General features: G+C 44.3%; 6 protein-coding genes across 6 annotated transcripts; 3 read left to right on the forward strand and 3 right to left on the reverse strand.

Annotated features, from left to right (window-relative positions):
- Positions 1–1,097: 1,097 nt before the first annotated feature.
- On the reverse strand, positions 1,098–2,757 carry V2V93DRAFT_325759 (HSF-type DNA-binding-domain-containing protein; the record flags this gene model as incomplete). The annotated part of the gene is made up of 4 exons (XM_066907509.1): positions 1,098–2,258; positions 2,330–2,470; positions 2,560–2,649; positions 2,701–2,757. 4 exons carry the CDS (start codon positions 2,755–2,757, stop codon positions 1,098–1,100), a joined length of 1,449 nt encoding a protein of 482 aa, XP_066765017.1.
- Positions 2,758–3,792: 1,035 nt separating this feature from the next.
- On the forward strand, positions 3,793–5,768 carry V2V93DRAFT_283427 (uncharacterized protein). The gene is made up of 3 exons (XM_066907196.1): positions 3,793–4,193; positions 4,255–4,792; positions 4,848–5,768. Exons 2-3 carry the CDS (start codon positions 4,284–4,286, stop codon positions 5,563–5,565), a joined length of 1,227 nt encoding a protein of 408 aa, XP_066765018.1. The 5' UTR covers positions 3,793–4,193; positions 4,255–4,283; the 3' UTR covers positions 5,566–5,768.
- Positions 5,769–5,784: 16 nt separating this feature from the next.
- On the forward strand, positions 5,785–7,502 carry V2V93DRAFT_371846 (PIN domain-like protein). Its single transcript, XM_066910615.1, has 3 exons — positions 5,785–5,824; positions 5,885–6,503; positions 6,563–7,502. Exons 2-3 carry the CDS (start codon positions 6,096–6,098, stop codon positions 7,190–7,192), a joined length of 1,038 nt encoding a protein of 345 aa, XP_066765019.1. The 5' UTR covers positions 5,785–5,824; positions 5,885–6,095; the 3' UTR covers positions 7,193–7,502.
- Positions 7,214–9,626, reverse strand: V2V93DRAFT_371849 (uncharacterized protein). The gene is made up of 3 exons (XM_066910616.1): positions 9,296–9,626; positions 9,070–9,193; positions 7,214–8,907 (listed from the first exon to the last, which is right to left on the reverse strand). Exons 1-3 carry the CDS (start codon positions 9,479–9,481, stop codon positions 7,418–7,420), a joined length of 1,800 nt encoding a protein of 599 aa, XP_066765020.1. The 5' UTR covers positions 9,482–9,626; the 3' UTR covers positions 7,214–7,417.
- Positions 9,627–9,750: 124 nt separating this feature from the next.
- V2V93DRAFT_371851 (uncharacterized protein) lies at positions 9,751–10,886 on the forward strand. Its single transcript, XM_066910617.1, has one exon. The coding sequence runs from the start codon at positions 9,816–9,818 to the stop codon at positions 10,764–10,766; it is 951 nt and encodes a 316-aa protein (XP_066765021.1). The 5' UTR covers positions 9,751–9,815; the 3' UTR covers positions 10,767–10,886.
- On the reverse strand, positions 10,770–15,784 carry V2V93DRAFT_371853 (UDP-glucose:glycoprotein glucosyltransferase-domain-containing protein). The gene is made up of 4 exons (XM_066910618.1): positions 15,536–15,784; positions 13,050–15,474; positions 11,601–12,994; positions 10,770–11,533 (listed from the first exon to the last, which is right to left on the reverse strand). The coding sequence occupies exons 1-4, from the start codon at positions 15,682–15,684 to the stop codon at positions 10,843–10,845; spliced, it is 4,659 nt and encodes a 1,552-aa protein (XP_066765022.1). The 5' UTR covers positions 15,685–15,784; the 3' UTR covers positions 10,770–10,842.
- Between the last annotated feature and the right edge of the window lie 1,852 nt (positions 15,785–17,636).

The following is a 17,636-nucleotide window of genomic DNA, read 5'->3' on the forward strand; positions in this document are numbered from 1 at the left end:
ACACGGCACAAACTAAACCCAGACTAGGCTACAGTCTCTCAACAATGTTCTTTAGATAAAAGTAACATATAGCCAGATTTCTCTGCTCTGATAATACTCGGATGTGCTCGCTTTCTATGTGTCGTGCGTAGAGTAAATGAAGTAAGTATCTGGATCCTGGAAAGCAGAGAGCTGTGAATCTTTATATACAAAATACAAATAACAACTTATTCTGTCTCCTTTCTTACTCTGCAGTTTTAATTTTATTTAGATTTTTCCTAAAACTTTCAGTCCGACATCACTCGCTCATCTTCTTTCTGTGCTCTGAAAACTTTCTTTTCATCTGATAAAAATTTTTCGTTTGCTTGTTTGTCGACATCAAAATAAAAATAATCTTCGCCAAAACAAAAAGTGTGCACAGCACATTATTAGTTTGGTTTTCCTTGCCATATAATACTCGTTTGAATTAATGTATAGAAATGCAATTGTACTCCAAACTGGAGTGATTTAATACATGCATGCCACTACAGCTGGTATTTGGTATTTACCACCAACTCGACACAAGCCCAGCCCTTTCCCACTCGTATTCGGACTATTAACCAATACTTACATTTTGAAATAGAGAATCTATAGCAAGAACTTTTCTATTAACCCAGATTTTCGACTACAAACAACTTGAGAGTATTTAAACGCAAAATAGAAGCTTATCTATCGTTCTCCAAACATGAATTATTATAGCAAAAAAGACAACATTGCAAAAAAGACAACATTGCAAGAAACAAAGTCGCAAAAGAAAACATTAATATCAGGCATCCCAGTTGAAAACACTATATAGTATATAAAGAAAACACGAGAGTGCAATATAGCGCAGACTTACTCCTGTGATATAACAATAAGCAAGTACTATATAAAAATACAGCGTATATGTAAAAATACATTCGGCTCTGACGACAACCGGTTGTTCACGCGCTCGAAGGCGGACTATTATTCTCTAGCCAGTCGTCAACCCACGCCGCTGGCGACGCCGTGTACGACGCTCCCGACGATTGCCACGATTTGGTAGTCTGGCGACCGTGCAGCTTGTTGTAAAGCACATCAGGCGCCATGTACTGGTCATGTCAAATCTCCTTCATCTCCTTTAGATGGATCAAATGCTTCTCAAGGATCTCGAGTAAATTCTCCTTTGTGAATGGCTTCGCCAGCACATCGTTCATACCATGTGAATAATATGTGATAACGTCGTTATTAGATACATTACCCGTCATCGCAATAATTGGCGTTAGAGGGTCAAACTGTCGGATGAGCGAAGAAGCTGAAACACCGTCGAGATTCGGCATCACGATGTCCATTAGCACAATATCATACTTTGACATATTCATTTTGTTGACCGCTGCTAACCCGTCAACAGCAATATCAGACTCGCAACCAAAGATCTGCAAGAATTTGCCCGACACCCGCCGACTCGTCGCATCGTCCTCGACAAGCAACACTTTTGGCGGTACCGCCCAGTTTTGTGTATAAGACGGCGCCGAAGGCGATTTCGAAGCACGGCCGTATTCTTGTAGTCGTGTGCTTTGATCTAGCTCCATTATATTACCACTGCCTTCTTCCATTGGGCTGTCGTTGCCTGTTGTGCTATTTGCGTCTGAGTGTGTGACAGCCAAGTGCTCGTCCAATTTCTTTGGCCGACCTTCTTTCAAAAACTGTTGCTGCTGCATATAAAGCTGGGAACTGGCTGATGAGCAAACGACCTGCACACGCTTCGCAAGCTCGGTCAGGTAATCTAAGGCCTGGTCGGGTCGTGGCGGCTGAGGAGATGGTTGCGAAAGACCAATGCCTTGAAAATCCTCAGGCCGACCGATTACTGACGAATGCCCAAATTCGACATCTGCGGCGGTCCCGAATTGTTGTGGCTGCTGCTGTTGTTGCTGCTGTTGTTGTTGTTGTTGTTGCTGCTGCTGCTGCGCCTGCTGCGCCGCCTGGAGCTGTGAAATAATTGACCGCGTAAGTTCGTCACGCGCTTCATTCGACCGTTGCATTGTTATCATACTGTTTAGTGTGTTTTCGTAATTTGTCGTCAAGGTCTCGATGTGCTTTGTTAACAGAGCTTGACTCGACTTGAGATACTCGATTTCAGATTCAAGTTTCGAGACTTGCTCTGAGGATGTGTTATCTTCTGACAATTGCTGGACACGCCTTGGAGCCGGTGCTTTGCGCTTGATGTTGTCTAATTGAGTTTTATTGTGGAGTTGGAAGTCAGGATGCTTAAATTCCCAGGCCTATAAAGAGAAATCAATTGTTAATATTGTGATAACACACATAAACATAGGCAAGAGAAAAAAAAACATACACCCTCGCCGTAAGGACAAATACCACCTTCATCTGTGCTGCGCACTTTGTGAAAGTCATATTTGTTGAGTTGGCGTACAAAGCTAGCAAAGTTGGAGTGCTTGAAGTGACGCGGAAGTATGCTTTTTGTGAATTCGTTGGTCTAGATAGACAAGAGCGAGTCAGTTTGATGCAAGTAAGTAGGGAAATGAGAGGAGTATAAGATTGAAAGATTGAAAGGTGAGAACGTACCTCAATGACAACGAAAGAGTCACCGGCGTCGCTCCAGCGCACAACGTCACGATACGAAGGGTCTTCGAGCATTTTGAAGAGTTTCTTGACCTGCAGAGATATTAGAGGTGAATACAGCAGAACAAAAGAGGGGACACGAACAAAGTCAGAGGAAGAGCCGGAGGAGCCACCCGCGGCGGACTGCGAGTAGTCTGCCATTGCGGGAGGCAGAAGAGGAAGCGGAAGAGACGAGGAGGAAGAATAGGAAGAGGAAGAGGAAGAGATGAGAAGAAAGAAAACGATGAGACGGCAAAAGAAGAGATGAAGAGATGAAGATGAAGATGAAGAGATGAAGAGAAAGAATATGAAAAAGAAAAGACGACGAGAAGGAGGTTCGACACTCGCGTCGCAGACTCGAGGCGGACTTGAGCCGGGTCGTGTCTGTGTCGTCTGAGGAATCGCGATCATCTGATAAACCTTTGTCTTGAAGCATAATAAGCAACTACGGTCTAGGCCCAGCCCTTACCCTCTGATTACGTAGACTGTTTATAGGTTTAATTTAATTATTATGGCAATCTATAGGTTATGGTCAATAGCATTCAATATTATGGTATTCTATATAATTATATAATATTGCGAATGAATTTCCATTTTTTTGTTTAGTATGTTTGGGAAGCACTGCTCATGCTGCTGCTGCTTCTTTTCAGAAGCCCAAGACCCCCTCTGCAGTAATTGCCAAACATCACACTCTGCTCTTCTTCCTGGGCAAGAGTCATCTGAATACAAGATCCAGCTCAGAATTATAGCTGCTCATGGAATTTGATAGACATCAGTTTTATAATGTACATTCCTAGGATATATACACAAACAGTGACTGCCAAGCGTCGGATCTGATAACTTTGTTAGGACGCCAGCCAATAAAAACCCTCGCACTCTCCTCCGCTCTGTCTTCCTTCATTTCTGCTCGTTTATCATGCTACTTTGACGTGTTGTCGCTTCGCTCTGCCGTTGTCACTCTATTATATAGCAAAATAAATCTGAGATTGAAGAAGGGCGCAATCTGGCAGTTTTTGCCGACGTAGCCCGAGATGGGATAAAAAACATGTCTCGTCAGTGTTGTATACTTTCCTATTTACTCATATGTTTGCTTGTTTACTCTTGTTTACTCTCTCAATCATATTTATCTTGTAGTCTGTAGTCCCCTCTTTCAAATAATAAAATTTTGACGGAGTTATGCAAATATTCTCGTGAAGCAAATATTCTCCTGAAACTTTCTCTTTCTCTTCGTGCTCATCGGCCTTTTCTTTTCGTCGCCTTCTGTTTCCCTCTTGTCTTGTCTTCTCTTGCCTACCTTGTCCTCTCTTTCGCCCCTTTCTCTTCTCTCTCTTTCTTTCCTCTCAAATCCGCCCCCTCTCCTTGCTCTTCTCTCATCTACAGATGGGTTTGCACATCCACATCACGTGTTCGCTAATTCCGCAAGCATAGCAAAATCGAATTAAACTCATACACTAGTCCATTTTGGACAATCCCAGCACTTTCATCGGTGTCACGGCGTTCCATCAAGCCGACTTTCGCTTGTACATTCAATGCCTTAACTCTGTCTCTCTACTTCTTCTCATCACACCCTCTACCATCTCTTTTCTTGCTGAAATATTGTATTTTTACTATTTTTTTCTTCTTCTTTGGCTTGTTGTATTCAATCTCTCTCTTCCATAGTGCGTCTGTAAATCTCGCATTGTTGATCCATGGCACCGCCTCAACCCATCTTCAGCAACTACAATCAAACCACTCTTGAACAATACTCTTACGTTCTTTACCCCGGAAACGGAACTATATCTAACGGGACAAACTGCTACCTTTCCTTTGGCAATTTTCATCCCTCGATCTACTCCAACGGCACCGTCGACAATGGCACAAACTGCGACTCGCCATACTATGGCATTGCGGCTCGAGGCGGCGTCGGAATCGCTTTTGCTACTATTTCAATTCTTCTCTTGCCATTTTCCATTAATAGCCTTCATCGTCTCGGGAAGCAACATCTAAAACATGAGCATAAACGCTTTCGCCTTATCAGCCGGCGCTGGCAATGGTATTGGGTATTCCTCATCCATGCCTTGTCTGCCGTCGCTGGATTCCTGTCTATAGACATTGATCGCGACTATATTGCAGGGACTTCATTTACCAGCTATGGAGCAGTCTTTACTGCTGTTTTCCCTTGCTGTCTTGGTGCTGTTTGGGAAATGACTCGTCATTGGTAATTTCCTGGTTTATGTCCCATATTGACATTTCGTTAACAAGGAAAATATTAGGGGTTCATTTGTAGAGCGACAAAAGTTCGAGGAAGACCCGTATAGCTTCCGAGACGACAAATTTCGCAGCGCTTACATTCTTCTTGCTCCAATTTTTGTCTACCTCTTTGGCTTTCTTTTCTTCCTCCTCGCTGTTCTACGCAACTGGAACAACGTCATCAAGCAAAGTCCGGACTTTATAGATAATCCTCGTTGGAAAGTTGGTATTTTTCTAGGCCTGGTATGTTTTATACTAATTGTTCTACACGTTGGATTCATATACCATTTCTGGCATCCGTCTCACTTGCCCCTCAAGATTCCGCTGTGTTTTGTCGGAGTTGCTGTCATGCTCTCGTATTGTATTGCCCTGAGCTTTGATAGTCATTTTTCCCCATTTGATTCCAACTCTAGCATCGTGGCAGTATCTGTATGGGGGTATATACCTATATTATATCTACTGCTAGTCATGAATATTGCGGCACATTACCAAGTCAATGACGATAAAATCATCTTGCGGCAACGATCTGAGCGCGAAAACGCACGAATGCAAGCTGCTCTCGATACTGTTGTCGTACACGATGATAATTTATTTCGACAAGACAATGCTCTAGGGTATAGCGATGAGAAACAGTCTGCGGTTAGAGTACCACCTAGAGCGTATACGAATGCTGAGATCAAGGCGTTTGCAAGAGCGAATATGCAGGCTATGCAGAAGAGTGGGATATCTGACCAGCGGTAATTATTTCGCTTGGAATATTTACGTCATGGTCTTGCAACTATGACTTTAGTTATGTATTTTCCTCATTTAATCGCATTTGCTTTTTTTCTGTGTGAGAAGTATATAGATCATGGACGTCTACGCCGATGTAACTTGAAAAACGCATTGTAGATGATTACCCAGGCGCGTTCAATTTAAACGCGTCACACGCGACTACCACCGCCCATCCTCTCTTCTACTCGCATTACCAACTAGAATAATTCTAAAATGGGAATTAAAGGTGTCTTTTCTTATTATCAAAAAATAAGATGAATTTTGCTGAATAGTTTGCTTGTATTAGGATTGTACCAGACGATTGCGGATAATGCTCCTAAAGCGGTTAAACAAAATGAGATCAAAAACTATTTCGGCAGAAAAGTCGCTATTGTACGTTTATTTCTTATTCAATTATCTCTTTGGCAGCTACTGACTTTCTTTTCAACAAATCCAGGATGCGTGAGTGATTTTACATTATTCATCAAATTCCGTGAAAATTAATAAAGATCAGGTCTATGTCGCTTTACCAATTTCTAATCGCGGTACGCCAACAAGATGGTCAACAGCTAATGAACGAATCTGGCGAGACCACATCTCATTTAATGGGCATGTTTTATCGAACGTTGCGAATAGTTGATAATGGTATCAAACCAGTCTATGTCTTTGATGGTCATCCGCCACGGATGAAGAACGGAGAACTTGCAAAGCGATATGTTAGGCGCGAGGAAGCTGTCAAACAGATGGAAGACGCAAAGGAGACCGGTGATGCTGAAAAGCTAGATAAATTTACCAGACGAACAGTGAGGGTTACGAGAGAGCAAAATGAGGAGGCAAAGAAACTATTAAAACTGATGGGTATTCCATACGTTGACGCGCCATGCGAGGCAGAAGCGCAATGCGCTGCGCTTGCGAAAGCAGGAAAAGTATCCATCTCATCATCTACTGTTTTTGAATTTTACGCCTATCTAATACGATAATCTAGGTATTTGCCGCCGCGTCAGAAGATATGGACACTCTCTGCTTCTCGACACCAGTCCTTCTCCGTCACCTAACTTTCTCTGAACAACGTAAAATGCCAATAACAGAAGTCGAGCTCCTCAAATCGCTCGAAGGTCTTGAACTCAGCATGCCCCAATTTGTCGATCTCTGCATCTTGCTGGGCTGTGACTACCTCGAACCAATCAAGGGAGTCGGTCCTGCTACCGCTCTCAAACTCATCAAAGAACACAAAAATCTAGAAGGGGTTATTGCGCACATCAAAGCAAATCCCGAAAGCAGATTTAAAATCCCTGAAGTCTGGCCTTTCGAAGACGCCAGAGATTTGTTCCTAAACCCCGAAATTCAAGATACTGAAACCCTCGATCTGAAATGGGAAGAACCTGATGTACCTGGCTTAGTCGAATATTTAGTCAAAGATAAAGGATTTAATGAGGAGCGCGTTTTAGCTGGCGCAGCAAGACTTAAAAAGAACTTGAAAACTGCGCAGCAAGGGCGTCTAGATGGTTTCTTTAAGGTTGTGGGAACTTCGTCGTCTACACCTTCTGCAAAGCGGAAAGCTGCTGATAACGCTAAGGGTGATAAAGGTAAGAAAGCAAAGGGTAAGAAGAAATGAATCTGCTACTTCTTTTTGTTCATAAAATTAATTTTGATGAAAGAGGATTCTTCTATATGTACACAAAAAAAGATAATAACACACTTTATAATGCACAAGATACCCAAAATATAACAAGATGAACATGAAGCGCATCGGCTTCAAGCCACTCCAAAAATGATACCAAAAAAAAAAAATCTCGCATACATTCATAAATACCAACTAGATCATAAATAAACCACTACATTAGGTATCCATGTGCTGCAATCGCAATGCATCAACTTCTTTCTGCAGCTTCGCCAAGTCAGCAAGTAAATCAGGCTCATCACTACCGGTGGCAGCAGCACCAGTTCCAGCACCATGTGGGGGTGGCGGTGGCGGAGGCAAATGCGGATGTGCTGGTTGCTGGGACTGCGACGAGCTTGGAGGAGGCGGCGGAACATGTCCTGCTCTACGCCGCGAAGGAGGCGGTGGTGGTGGCGCATGTCGCGCAGGTACCGACGAGTGTGATTTACTCTCCTGCACAACTTCCGCGGGAGCGGGTTTCAGTTCCAAAGAGCCTGTATTTACTGGAGAAGGTGTTGCTGCAAAAATTGGTTCGAATTGGAAAGCAGCGTCAAAGTCGTCGATTGGTGCAGGTGACCGTACACTTATAACTGGACTTTGACTAGGTTTTGCCAGCGATGCAGAAGGAGGCGGAGGGGGTGAAACCTGACTTGGAGAGACAGATAGCTCGGTTGAGTTGCGTGGCTGAGGCGAGACCGCAGGTGGAGAGAACGTAGTTGCTCCTTTTCGCGGTGGTGGTGGCGGCGGGGGTCGTCGCAAGTGATGCTCAGCTACCAGCGGCAGTGCTGGAGCTTCAATGGCAGTCGCTAGCTCCGGCTCAGGCTCAGGCTCAGCCTGTTGGGGGACAAATAGATAATGCTGTGACTTGATTGTATGAATTTTCGGCTGCTGAATCGGCTCTTTGAGTTCTGGTTCGGGCTCAGGTATGAATGGCTCAAAATCAGGAGCAGTCGTCACGGGCACAGTTTCAAGTACATGCGCCGCAGGATCAGGTATAGCAGCTGGTGGCGGCGACGGAATCATTTCTGCCGGCAACCTGGGCGACGGGGCAGTAATCGTCGGAATCGAATAAGTAGGCTGTACACTATCATGTCTATCAATCACCTCCGGTACCTCATCGTCATCCGACGACGATACACCGTCTTCCACTTGCTCCTCATCTTCCACATCCTCGTTATCTGCATCGTCACCGTAGTCATGCGAGGGAGGTATTTCCACAACTTCATCCACAAATTTGACAGACGGCGACTTTGAGGAGATCTCAGAAGACCGCCTCACTGGGTTTCCCAGCAACATCTGTGTAAACGCCTCTACCGCACTAACATCATTTGCGGCCGGCGTAGAAGACGATGCAAGTGCAGACTTTAACGGCAGCGGCTGAGGAGCTTGCAAACTTGGTGTTGCTGAGTCGGCAGATAATCGCGACTCAAATGAGCGGCGTACCGAGTTATTGTCTTCGCTACGTCTGAATGGGTTGGCAATAGCCGGAGATGCGGAGAGTGAGGGAGGTGAGGCAGTGGTGTTGATGACAGGAACTGCAGACGGTGAGCCGGAATGTGGAGCAGGATTGGGAGAGTCAATTGCTGGAGACAGATTCCTTTGTTCTGGTGGTAATATAACTGCCTCAGTAGATAGTACTGGCGCGGGCCGGATAAGTGCCGGTACAGGTGCTAAACAAGATGACATATATCAGATACAAATAAACGACGACTACTTTGATCTCGCTGTGGTTATACCTCCCCCGAAAACAGAGTTGTCATATTGCTTCTTGGTAAGAGTACCAATAAATGTTACAAATAACCACAGCGAGATAAAAACAGCAGCATATATACCTTGCTGAAATACGAGCGCCCGCGAAGGCTCCTTCCCGGTCAGCACATGACCAATCAGTCGTACAAATGCATAGAATTCGCCTTTCTCCAGCGTACTCAGCGGGCTTTCGAAAACATCAAAAACCTAGAACCATAAATCAGTATTCAGTAACTCTTCAAGGCCACATCCATTAAAAACATCTCGGGTTCCTGATTATATCTAAAGCCCACGGACGAGTAAACTCACCTTCCATTTATCCTGCTCGCTAATACCAAATCGGTCGGCGAATAGAAGCATGTCGTCGAGAGTTAGCGTTAAATGGCCTGCTGGAACAAGCTCAGCAAACCATTTCGGATAGGTGCGATACTCTTCTGGTGAAAGTGCTGCGGAGACCAGATAGATACGTCGCGTTTCCTCATCGTCGGAGTCCATAGCAAACCAAGCCTGATGCTGGGGCCCGCACAGGCCAGTAAAGAAAAATAAAGTAGAAAGAGCAAATAAATCGCTCGTAGGAGACAAATTATATGAAATTAGAAGTAAAGGAATGAGGTGGAGAGCGTACAAGGGGCAAAGACCTACTCGCTCTTGCTCGGTTGGCTCGGAGACGACGGAGCCAAACTCGCCGTGTAGTTACCCGGCATATCCATTTGACTTATTTGCAATTAGTGCAGCGCGGAATCTCCAGCGTGGAATCTCCAGCGCCTTGAAAAAGATATAGATATATATATTTCCCAGCTCAGAGTCCGCAGCGAATAAGAAGATCTCAATGCAAGCTCTCAGATCGTTAATTTTTCGCCCAGCAGCTGTTTCGCATGCACGAGCACTGCTTACAGGCTCCTATACGCGACCTCTCTCTCTTTATTCACTCAATTGTCGCTCTTTTGTATCTGCAGCTACACCAATTTGCTCTACTACTCCCAAAAAACCGAGCTCCTCGATTCTCAACCTGATAAACAGTCGGCCACAGAAGCTATCAAATAATCCGACAGTTCTCAGCACGGCGCGCTATGTCAGCAATCGAGGACCTCCACCGCCGCCACAGTTTCGGTTCAAGGACCTCGCTAATACCATCTTGAGCTTTATTCCCTTGCCTATAAAAGTCGCAATCGGCATCTTTTCACTAGCATTCTTTGTTATTCTCGCAGTATTTCCTTCAGTGATGCTTTATCTTCCGTTACTTTTACTCCCTTATCTCGCCTACCGGCGTCGTCAGAACGTGCTTCGAGATCGTGCTTTTCGTCGCGCATGGGATGATCTTGCTGGTGAGACGGCAGCCGATACCACGTCGTCACGAGTACTCACGTACACTTCCGAGCAGCTTGTCGATATGGTCAATGACCGTGTACGAGTAGCTATTCGAGAAGATGGGGATTTCATTATGAATCAGCTAGGTCTTTCGCACCCTGAATTGCTTGAACTTGGTCCATGTGAAAGTATTGATCGTGAAGTTCAGGATATGGACGCTCAGGTTTCCGTCACTTCGATCCTCCGGTTTGGGCTCTTACGCAGAACAGAGCGAGTTGCTGAGGTAGAGGCGGCGATCAAATCTAGCATGTTTGAAAAAGTATGGACCGAGGTCCCGTCAGAGACTACAACGATGAAAATCACCATCACGACTGAATTTGGCAAGGCATGGGAACTTTACGGTATGACGCACGAGAAGCAGGAGCGGTCGAGAATTATTGATATCAAGCCCTCTAATGTGCGCGATGAATAAGTAGGGCTATCAAACTGGCCGTTGTATATATAGTTCGATTACATAACCACCGAATTAATCACAATCTTTAATATAATTACAGCTCGTCGTGTTCGACCTCTGGGTCGTCCTCAATATGCTCTTTAGCTCTGTCATCCTTGTCAGTGTCAGTTATATCAAGAGGCTGCTCGCCTCCCACAACCGCACTCCCGCTCTTCACCCTCTTTGCAAACGCTGCAATCTCATTATCGTAGACAGTCCATTCTGGAACCTGTCTCCGAGCTCTATCTAATTTAGGCTCTTTTGTCATCGGATTGTTACACAAATCGATAGTCTTAGCAGTCTTTAAACTCTCATCCGAGCACCATGTCTCGCACCATAACCAATCCTGCGGTAACGAATAGATCGGAATTGTGTTTTGCATGTTATTAGGCAAATCTTGATCAAGATTTGATAAACTGCCTGGGTCTGCCGAAAGAGCATGGTATTGCTGCCGAAGTCTATCTCCCGCAGCCAGCTTTCGGAACCGGTTAAGATCAATGACGTATAAGGCACTGATATGATATGGTTTATCTTGTAAGAATGTCTTCCAGTAGCCCTGCTTCCAGAATCGAAAACCTTCCATTTCTTCTCGCGAGTCGCCCATTGGAGTGTAGCCGTACGGCGCACCGTGAAGGTCGATATCGACCAGTTCCTTAAGGTCGGCGCGAACAATCTGGTCTGCGTCTACAAAAATGACTTTCTGGAGATCGAGCGGGAACATGACATCTAAAAAGAGAATTTTGTAACTATTCAATGTTAGAATACATTGCAGTCGAAAAAATAAAAAAATAAAAGAATTAAATGACTACTCACCCCCATATAATCCTTTGCTTCTCCTTTTGTGCTCGAAGCCAGTGCGGCCACTTGTAAGTAATGAATTCATAGTCAAACTTATACTCCTCAGCCATGTAGGGCAAAAACTCTTTAAACGCAGGCGACAAGAAATCCTCAATCAGCCAAAACTTGACAGTTTCATTCGTATGCCTCATCACGCTGACAAACATGATATTCAAGAACCGCTCATAAAGGTGGCCACTAGCAACAGAAAAGATGTTGATGGCTGCTTGCTCTTTCTTCATCGCCTCACTCTTGACGGCTTTATCTGAAGATAGCAATGAGCCAAACGCTTTCCGCATTCGTCCCTGAACATGGCCCATCAAACCACTGCTATTTTCGTCAAGATCTTCGTATACGGATGCGGCTTCTTGCCCTTCGTTTCGTGATACTCGCGGATAAACACGGACTCCGGAAAATGAAGTCACATAGATATTGTCATTGCTACTATCTTCCGTATGCTTTGAAAATCCATTTGTCCCCGCACTATCGAGATGGAAGATTTTTTGTGAAGCTCCGGGTTTCAGTCCAAGTTTCCAAACACCCGGTTGAGATTTAAATTGCAAATATCCGAGATTAGCCATCACGATCGTATCCTCAATTTGTGGATCATGTAAAGTTCCCAGCGTTAGCTGTAGTCCGGCGGGCGCCGACCCCGACTGCGAGGATTCGCGCACATGACCTTGCACAAGGATGTTTTTAAGAATATACTCTGCTTCGACCTTAGCCTCCGAAACAGACGACAGGATGATGTTATCCAGGTCATATTTCGAAACAGCTGGCATGACAACCCACGACCCAGGCACATCCATATTAAGTGTGAACAATACATCAGTCGGTATCCCACGAAATACGGTGTCTGGTTCAACAATTGCGCCGTTTTCATCAAATTCCAGTCTAGCAGCTATTGCATTCCGATAAAATCTCTTGACCGGCATCTCAGACAACGCCATCACTGGATTCATATACATCCGTACAACCACTCCGTCAATTTCACTTAAAACTTTGAGTATCGGTACGTACTTTTGAGCAAATTCACTGGTAGGATTAATAATCGCTGCAATTTTCACCGCCGCAGAATCATACTCTCCGCCAAAATCGAACGAAGAGTACTCGTGTGCATAGTCATCAATAAGCGAATTGCGTCGCATGGCTCCGTATATAAATCCATTATATGAAGCCACGCGGTCGCTAATAGCAACTGCAGATGTAAGCTGTGTAGTGAAATCAAAAACGTCAATTGTCACGTTGTTGAACGCTCCAAAGTCTGCCGCTGCAGAGATGGTGGAAGCTATACGAACTGGCAGTTCATACTTTAGCAAACTGTCAATGTCATAAGTATCAATGTAGTCAGTAGGTGTTAAACGAATAGCCTGACAGTGATTTCATTAGTTTTATCATGTAAAAAAAATCTGAGAAATGTCTTACTCTGCTATTTAGCGCAACGAGCCCATCGCCTGGAGCCAATCCCAGTGCTTTCACGATAGGCACCAACGAGTTCCAGTAGTTAAATGCATCAACATTATCAGGAATAGACCAGCCCTCCAGCTTCACTTCGGACTGATGCTGCAAAAGACCATCGATATGAGGCAACTTTGCAAAATCTTCAGTCGGCTCATCCGGTATCGAATTCACCAGTTCTTGAGGATCGATCTGAGACAAAATCCCGGTAGCGGAAAGATAATAAATTAAAGTGGACAATGTAGGAGTGTTTTTCTCGAGACCAGGATTATGTAAAAACTTCAACTTGAAGCTAAACAGCGGATTCGTAGTTATGAACTTCAGTGCACCTTTAAAAATTTGAATGCCAGCAGCCGAGTCAAAATCAGCGGCCAAAAAAAGAGTGAGGTCCATATTCCGATTCTTATCTGTCTGTTCCTTTACCTTATACGTCATACTCGGCAAATTTGCTAAATCCTTGCCAAAGGATTTGTATAGAGTTACGAAATCCAAAAGTTCGGCGCTAGCTGGATCGTCAGGGAAAATCAGTGTGCTTCGACGCGAAGATGCGACCTTGAGTAGCAAATCTTGAATATCAGTACTGTCATCAACCGCTTTTGCCTTGAATAGAGTCTGAATCAATTTAATATCGCCATCAAGTTTATATGCTAAAGCCTGTATCCAAGATGGTTCTTCTCTAGAGATTGCAAATCCATTTCCAAAAGCCAGTGGATCCTCAGAAGAAACATCAAGACGTTTGGCCCAAGCCGCCGCTTTCCGCACGTATTCAAGATCCTTCTCGTTATTTTTTTTCCTTGCAGCTAACGAAGGCGGTTTTGGTCCACCCGTCAGAATATTATCGAAGTATTCGAGAGCATAGTCAATATTCTGACGGGCAATGTGATTGAAGTATGCAGCTGCATCTTTCTGCTCTTCAGTTTCGACAAGCGGAACAATGCCGAATCTGACTGCCAAACCTCTACTGATGAAGGATTTCAAATTCCTGGTAACCAAGAAGATTTCTTCTTCAGATGAAAGATCGACTGGGACCACGATAGAGTGAATATTTTTTCTGATTTGGTGGAACTGGCCTGGATAATGGGGATCCAAAATACGCGAGATTGACGGATAAAATTTGGAGTAGAGTTTATCCTTTTCAAAATCATTTAACCATAAAATGACCTCACCTCCTTCAATAGTGTCGCGGTAATCAAATCGAGGATCTGTCTGGATTTCTTTCATTTTCAGGATAATTGGCGAAAACACAAGCTTTGTTGCAACCTCGTTCGATAGACCCAAATAATTGAGATTTTCAATGTACTTGATTTCCCGTTCCAAAATCTTCGAGATTTCAAATATATCGTCAGAAAGCTGCGAATCAACTCGCGCGCCATTAGCAAAAATCGCGTTATCGCCATGCGTAAGGCGTGATCTCGGAGCCACAAGTTGCAAATTATCATAAATCTCAGAGCGAATTTCGGCAATATTCTCGACATTGGCAGAAGCTATGGATGCGGCATGTTTTGGAAAATCTTCAACGATTTTGAGCAATGTCTCGATAGCCTCGTCTCCGTTGCGCGATTGAAGCACAAATCCAGATGTCTGTAGACCAATATCTTCTAATTCATAGCTTTTGAGGGGTGTAATATCTCTGGTCTCGGGGACAGAAAACAGACTGTCCATCACCGTTTCCTGCTCTACAGAGGCAGCCTCGTGTGCAATTTGCTCACTCCCATCTGCTTTATCCCGGTCGTCAATAACAATATAATCTGTTCTCTTTAATGCCAACTCAACCCCGTATCCGCTTAAACCTTTGGATCGGAGAGGCACAGACGATGCAGTCTCTGGGTTTGATGGTTTATATCTGAGTATGTAATTGAGTTTGCCTTTATCGGCTTCAGCCATTAATAAGCTATGAAAAATGAGAAATTGCGGATCAGATACATCGGCATATAAAATAGCAGCAGGAGCATGCTCCTTGGTAGCTGAAATTTGTCTATCAAAAGGCAGAAGCTCCGGGTCAACTATAGTAGACGGAGTCTGCAAGGTGAATACTGAGCCGGGATCACAACTTACTGTACCATCATGCAAGAACCAAGACGAGTCTTTACAGTCAGTCAGTTTGTCTGCATATTCAGAATACACTGAAGAATTGTAGTATTGATAGTATGCCTGTATCAACGCCGCCGATTCCCGCGTCGAGAGCTTGAGATTGACGAGGTCGATCGCGCGCCCTGATTCCGGAATGAAGCCCTCTGAGACGACGAAGGATAATGCCTCATCGTAAATATCTTTGTGAGATAGGCTGCATTTTGTATCTGCCTCACAATCCTCAAGTCTTTCGTTAGAGAATTCGACAAGATGAGTGAGTAAAGGAAAGTACGATTCCGGGGCTTCAGTAGCAATTGTCTCACTAGTATCAAAGCTGTTTAACGATTGATCTCAAATAATTGAGTAAAAATTCTTAAACTCACATTATCTCTAGCGCAAACGGAGAACTCTCTGTCCATGGGATTTCCAGCTTGATGTGAATACTAGGGGAAGCGAAAGCTATCGAGGACACAACGGAACCTAAGAGAAACAAAGCGCTAGCCAGCCTTGCAATTCGAATCCTGAGTAGCATTTTTATCAACTCAGTCACCTTCTTCGTCGATAGGAGAAAAACGATCGGTATCACCCTTTGTCAATTTTCCACAGACACCTCGATGAGATATTTTGCTGAATGCTGGGTTCGTAGATCTGCTATGCTGGCCTTCGCCCATTGAATTCATCACGCCGGGTAATACTACCCCTGAATCAAACTCAGGTAAGTAGGTAAAACCTTAAATTGTCGCGGCTACTAAAGACTATTTAGTCTGCTTTTCGGCACTTTCTTTACCCTCGCCAAAGCAAGACTATAGTATACCGCAAACTGCCATACTGGTTCATTACTGGTTATTTTTCTTTCAAGTTCTAACTATGGATTTTGGACTACCCCATGTTCTAGGGGTCCTCATGACCTCCTGCGCCGATAGTGTTGCTCAGCGCTGTGCGTCCGCCTTTCAGTTAGTTTCCAATTTATTGGCAGACATCATCGTCATTGAACCGGAGCAAACGGATATTCCAGTGGATTTTGGAGAAGTTACGGTTTTTATTGATGACACTGTCAATGGCCAGCATGTAAACGAGGCCAAAGCTGTGTCCCAGTCCGCTTGCCAATCACTCGTGACGTCGAGCGTCCCTTGTACCGTTGAGTTCAAGACGCTAACAAGCAGGGTCAAGTGGTAGCTGAATCTATGGATCTGATCCACTTATCTACAATAATTGCCGCTCCTGCCGCATTGGTCTAGCCTACAAAAGCGACACCTGCAGAGAAGCTTGCCTTGCCTATAGGCGATAGAGTCCCAGGAATCACTTTTTGAAGCAGAGCGCAACTACGGGGATTTACGGTAATCCTACTTGGGATAAAGTCTGGTTGACGTTGCACTCTTTTTTGTACCGTGTCTTAATGCATTCCAACGCGCCCACAAGTGCGAAGGTATGTGCTACTAAGTCAAAAAAACGAAAGAAGCAAAGTCTAAGAGCATAATTTTGCATGTAACATGGTGCTTATAAAAGTCGGTTTCCAAAAGCGCATAGACGAATTTAGCCGCGCTTATGGCCAATTATTTTCTACCGTTACTCCAACTTGTTGTCGTCTCGATAACCTAATACCGCTGTGGCTGCTGGTGGTTTGTTGCAGCTTTTTATTGGAAAGGTCTCACTAGCGTGCCAGGTTCTTTTAGATATGTCGAATGTACGCGACTCCGCTTATATGGAAGATGGCATCACTCTAGCATCCTTCTATAAAGCATCTGCTTATCGCAATCCGGAATTCCCCGATACTCAGATGGGACGTAAGGTGAAATTGCAAGACCCTGGATACATTGAGCGGAAAGTGATTCAGCATTGCACCGATTGATAAACAAGATTAGGTGTGAAAACGCGTAACTGAATTGCCCAAGACTTCGATATTTAGTGCTGCAAGTGCCTCTAAAAGGGAGCGCAGACACGGGTTACTAAAAAAAAAGAAGGGTAATGCTAGGTACAAGAGAAATGGCAGCAAGGAAAAATCTCTGTGGGAAATATCACTGTTGATCCTGTTGCTGAACTGGAAACTATACCACAGACCAAAGTTAAAAAGTCAACAAAGTTCAAAATGATACCCGCAAAAGTAGACGACATCTGCTGTAAATACATAGCAGTTCCAGTGGAGACAATTGAGGCTGTGGATCATGCAAAGAGTAAGACTGCTGTTGCCAACTACGTGCTTACAGAGGTTGATAGCCTAGCCGCTCGTCACTGTTATAAGATGCTGAAGTGAAGTTAATGAAGCTATCCAGAATTGTGAGAGAGATCAGAAGAAGCGGGTGAGGTTATGATAGTCTATTGATACTGCAGCAATTGCTATGATAAGACTGGGGATGTGTATGTATGTATTATGATGGTCGAGTGTGCTCATGACCTTGAGCAGTGTTTAGTTTACAATTTCTGAGTCTGAGGACTGTTACCGGTCAAAGGTCTGGAGATTCAAACGCAATTGGAATAGGAATTAAT

Source organism: Kockiozyma suomiensis (genome assembly GCF_038497685.1).
Source record: "Kockiozyma suomiensis strain NRRL Y-17356 unplaced genomic scaffold V2V93scaffold_9, whole genome shotgun sequence".
Taxonomy (NCBI): Eukaryota; Fungi; Ascomycota; class Lipomycetes; order Lipomycetales; family Lipomycetaceae; genus Kockiozyma; species Kockiozyma suomiensis.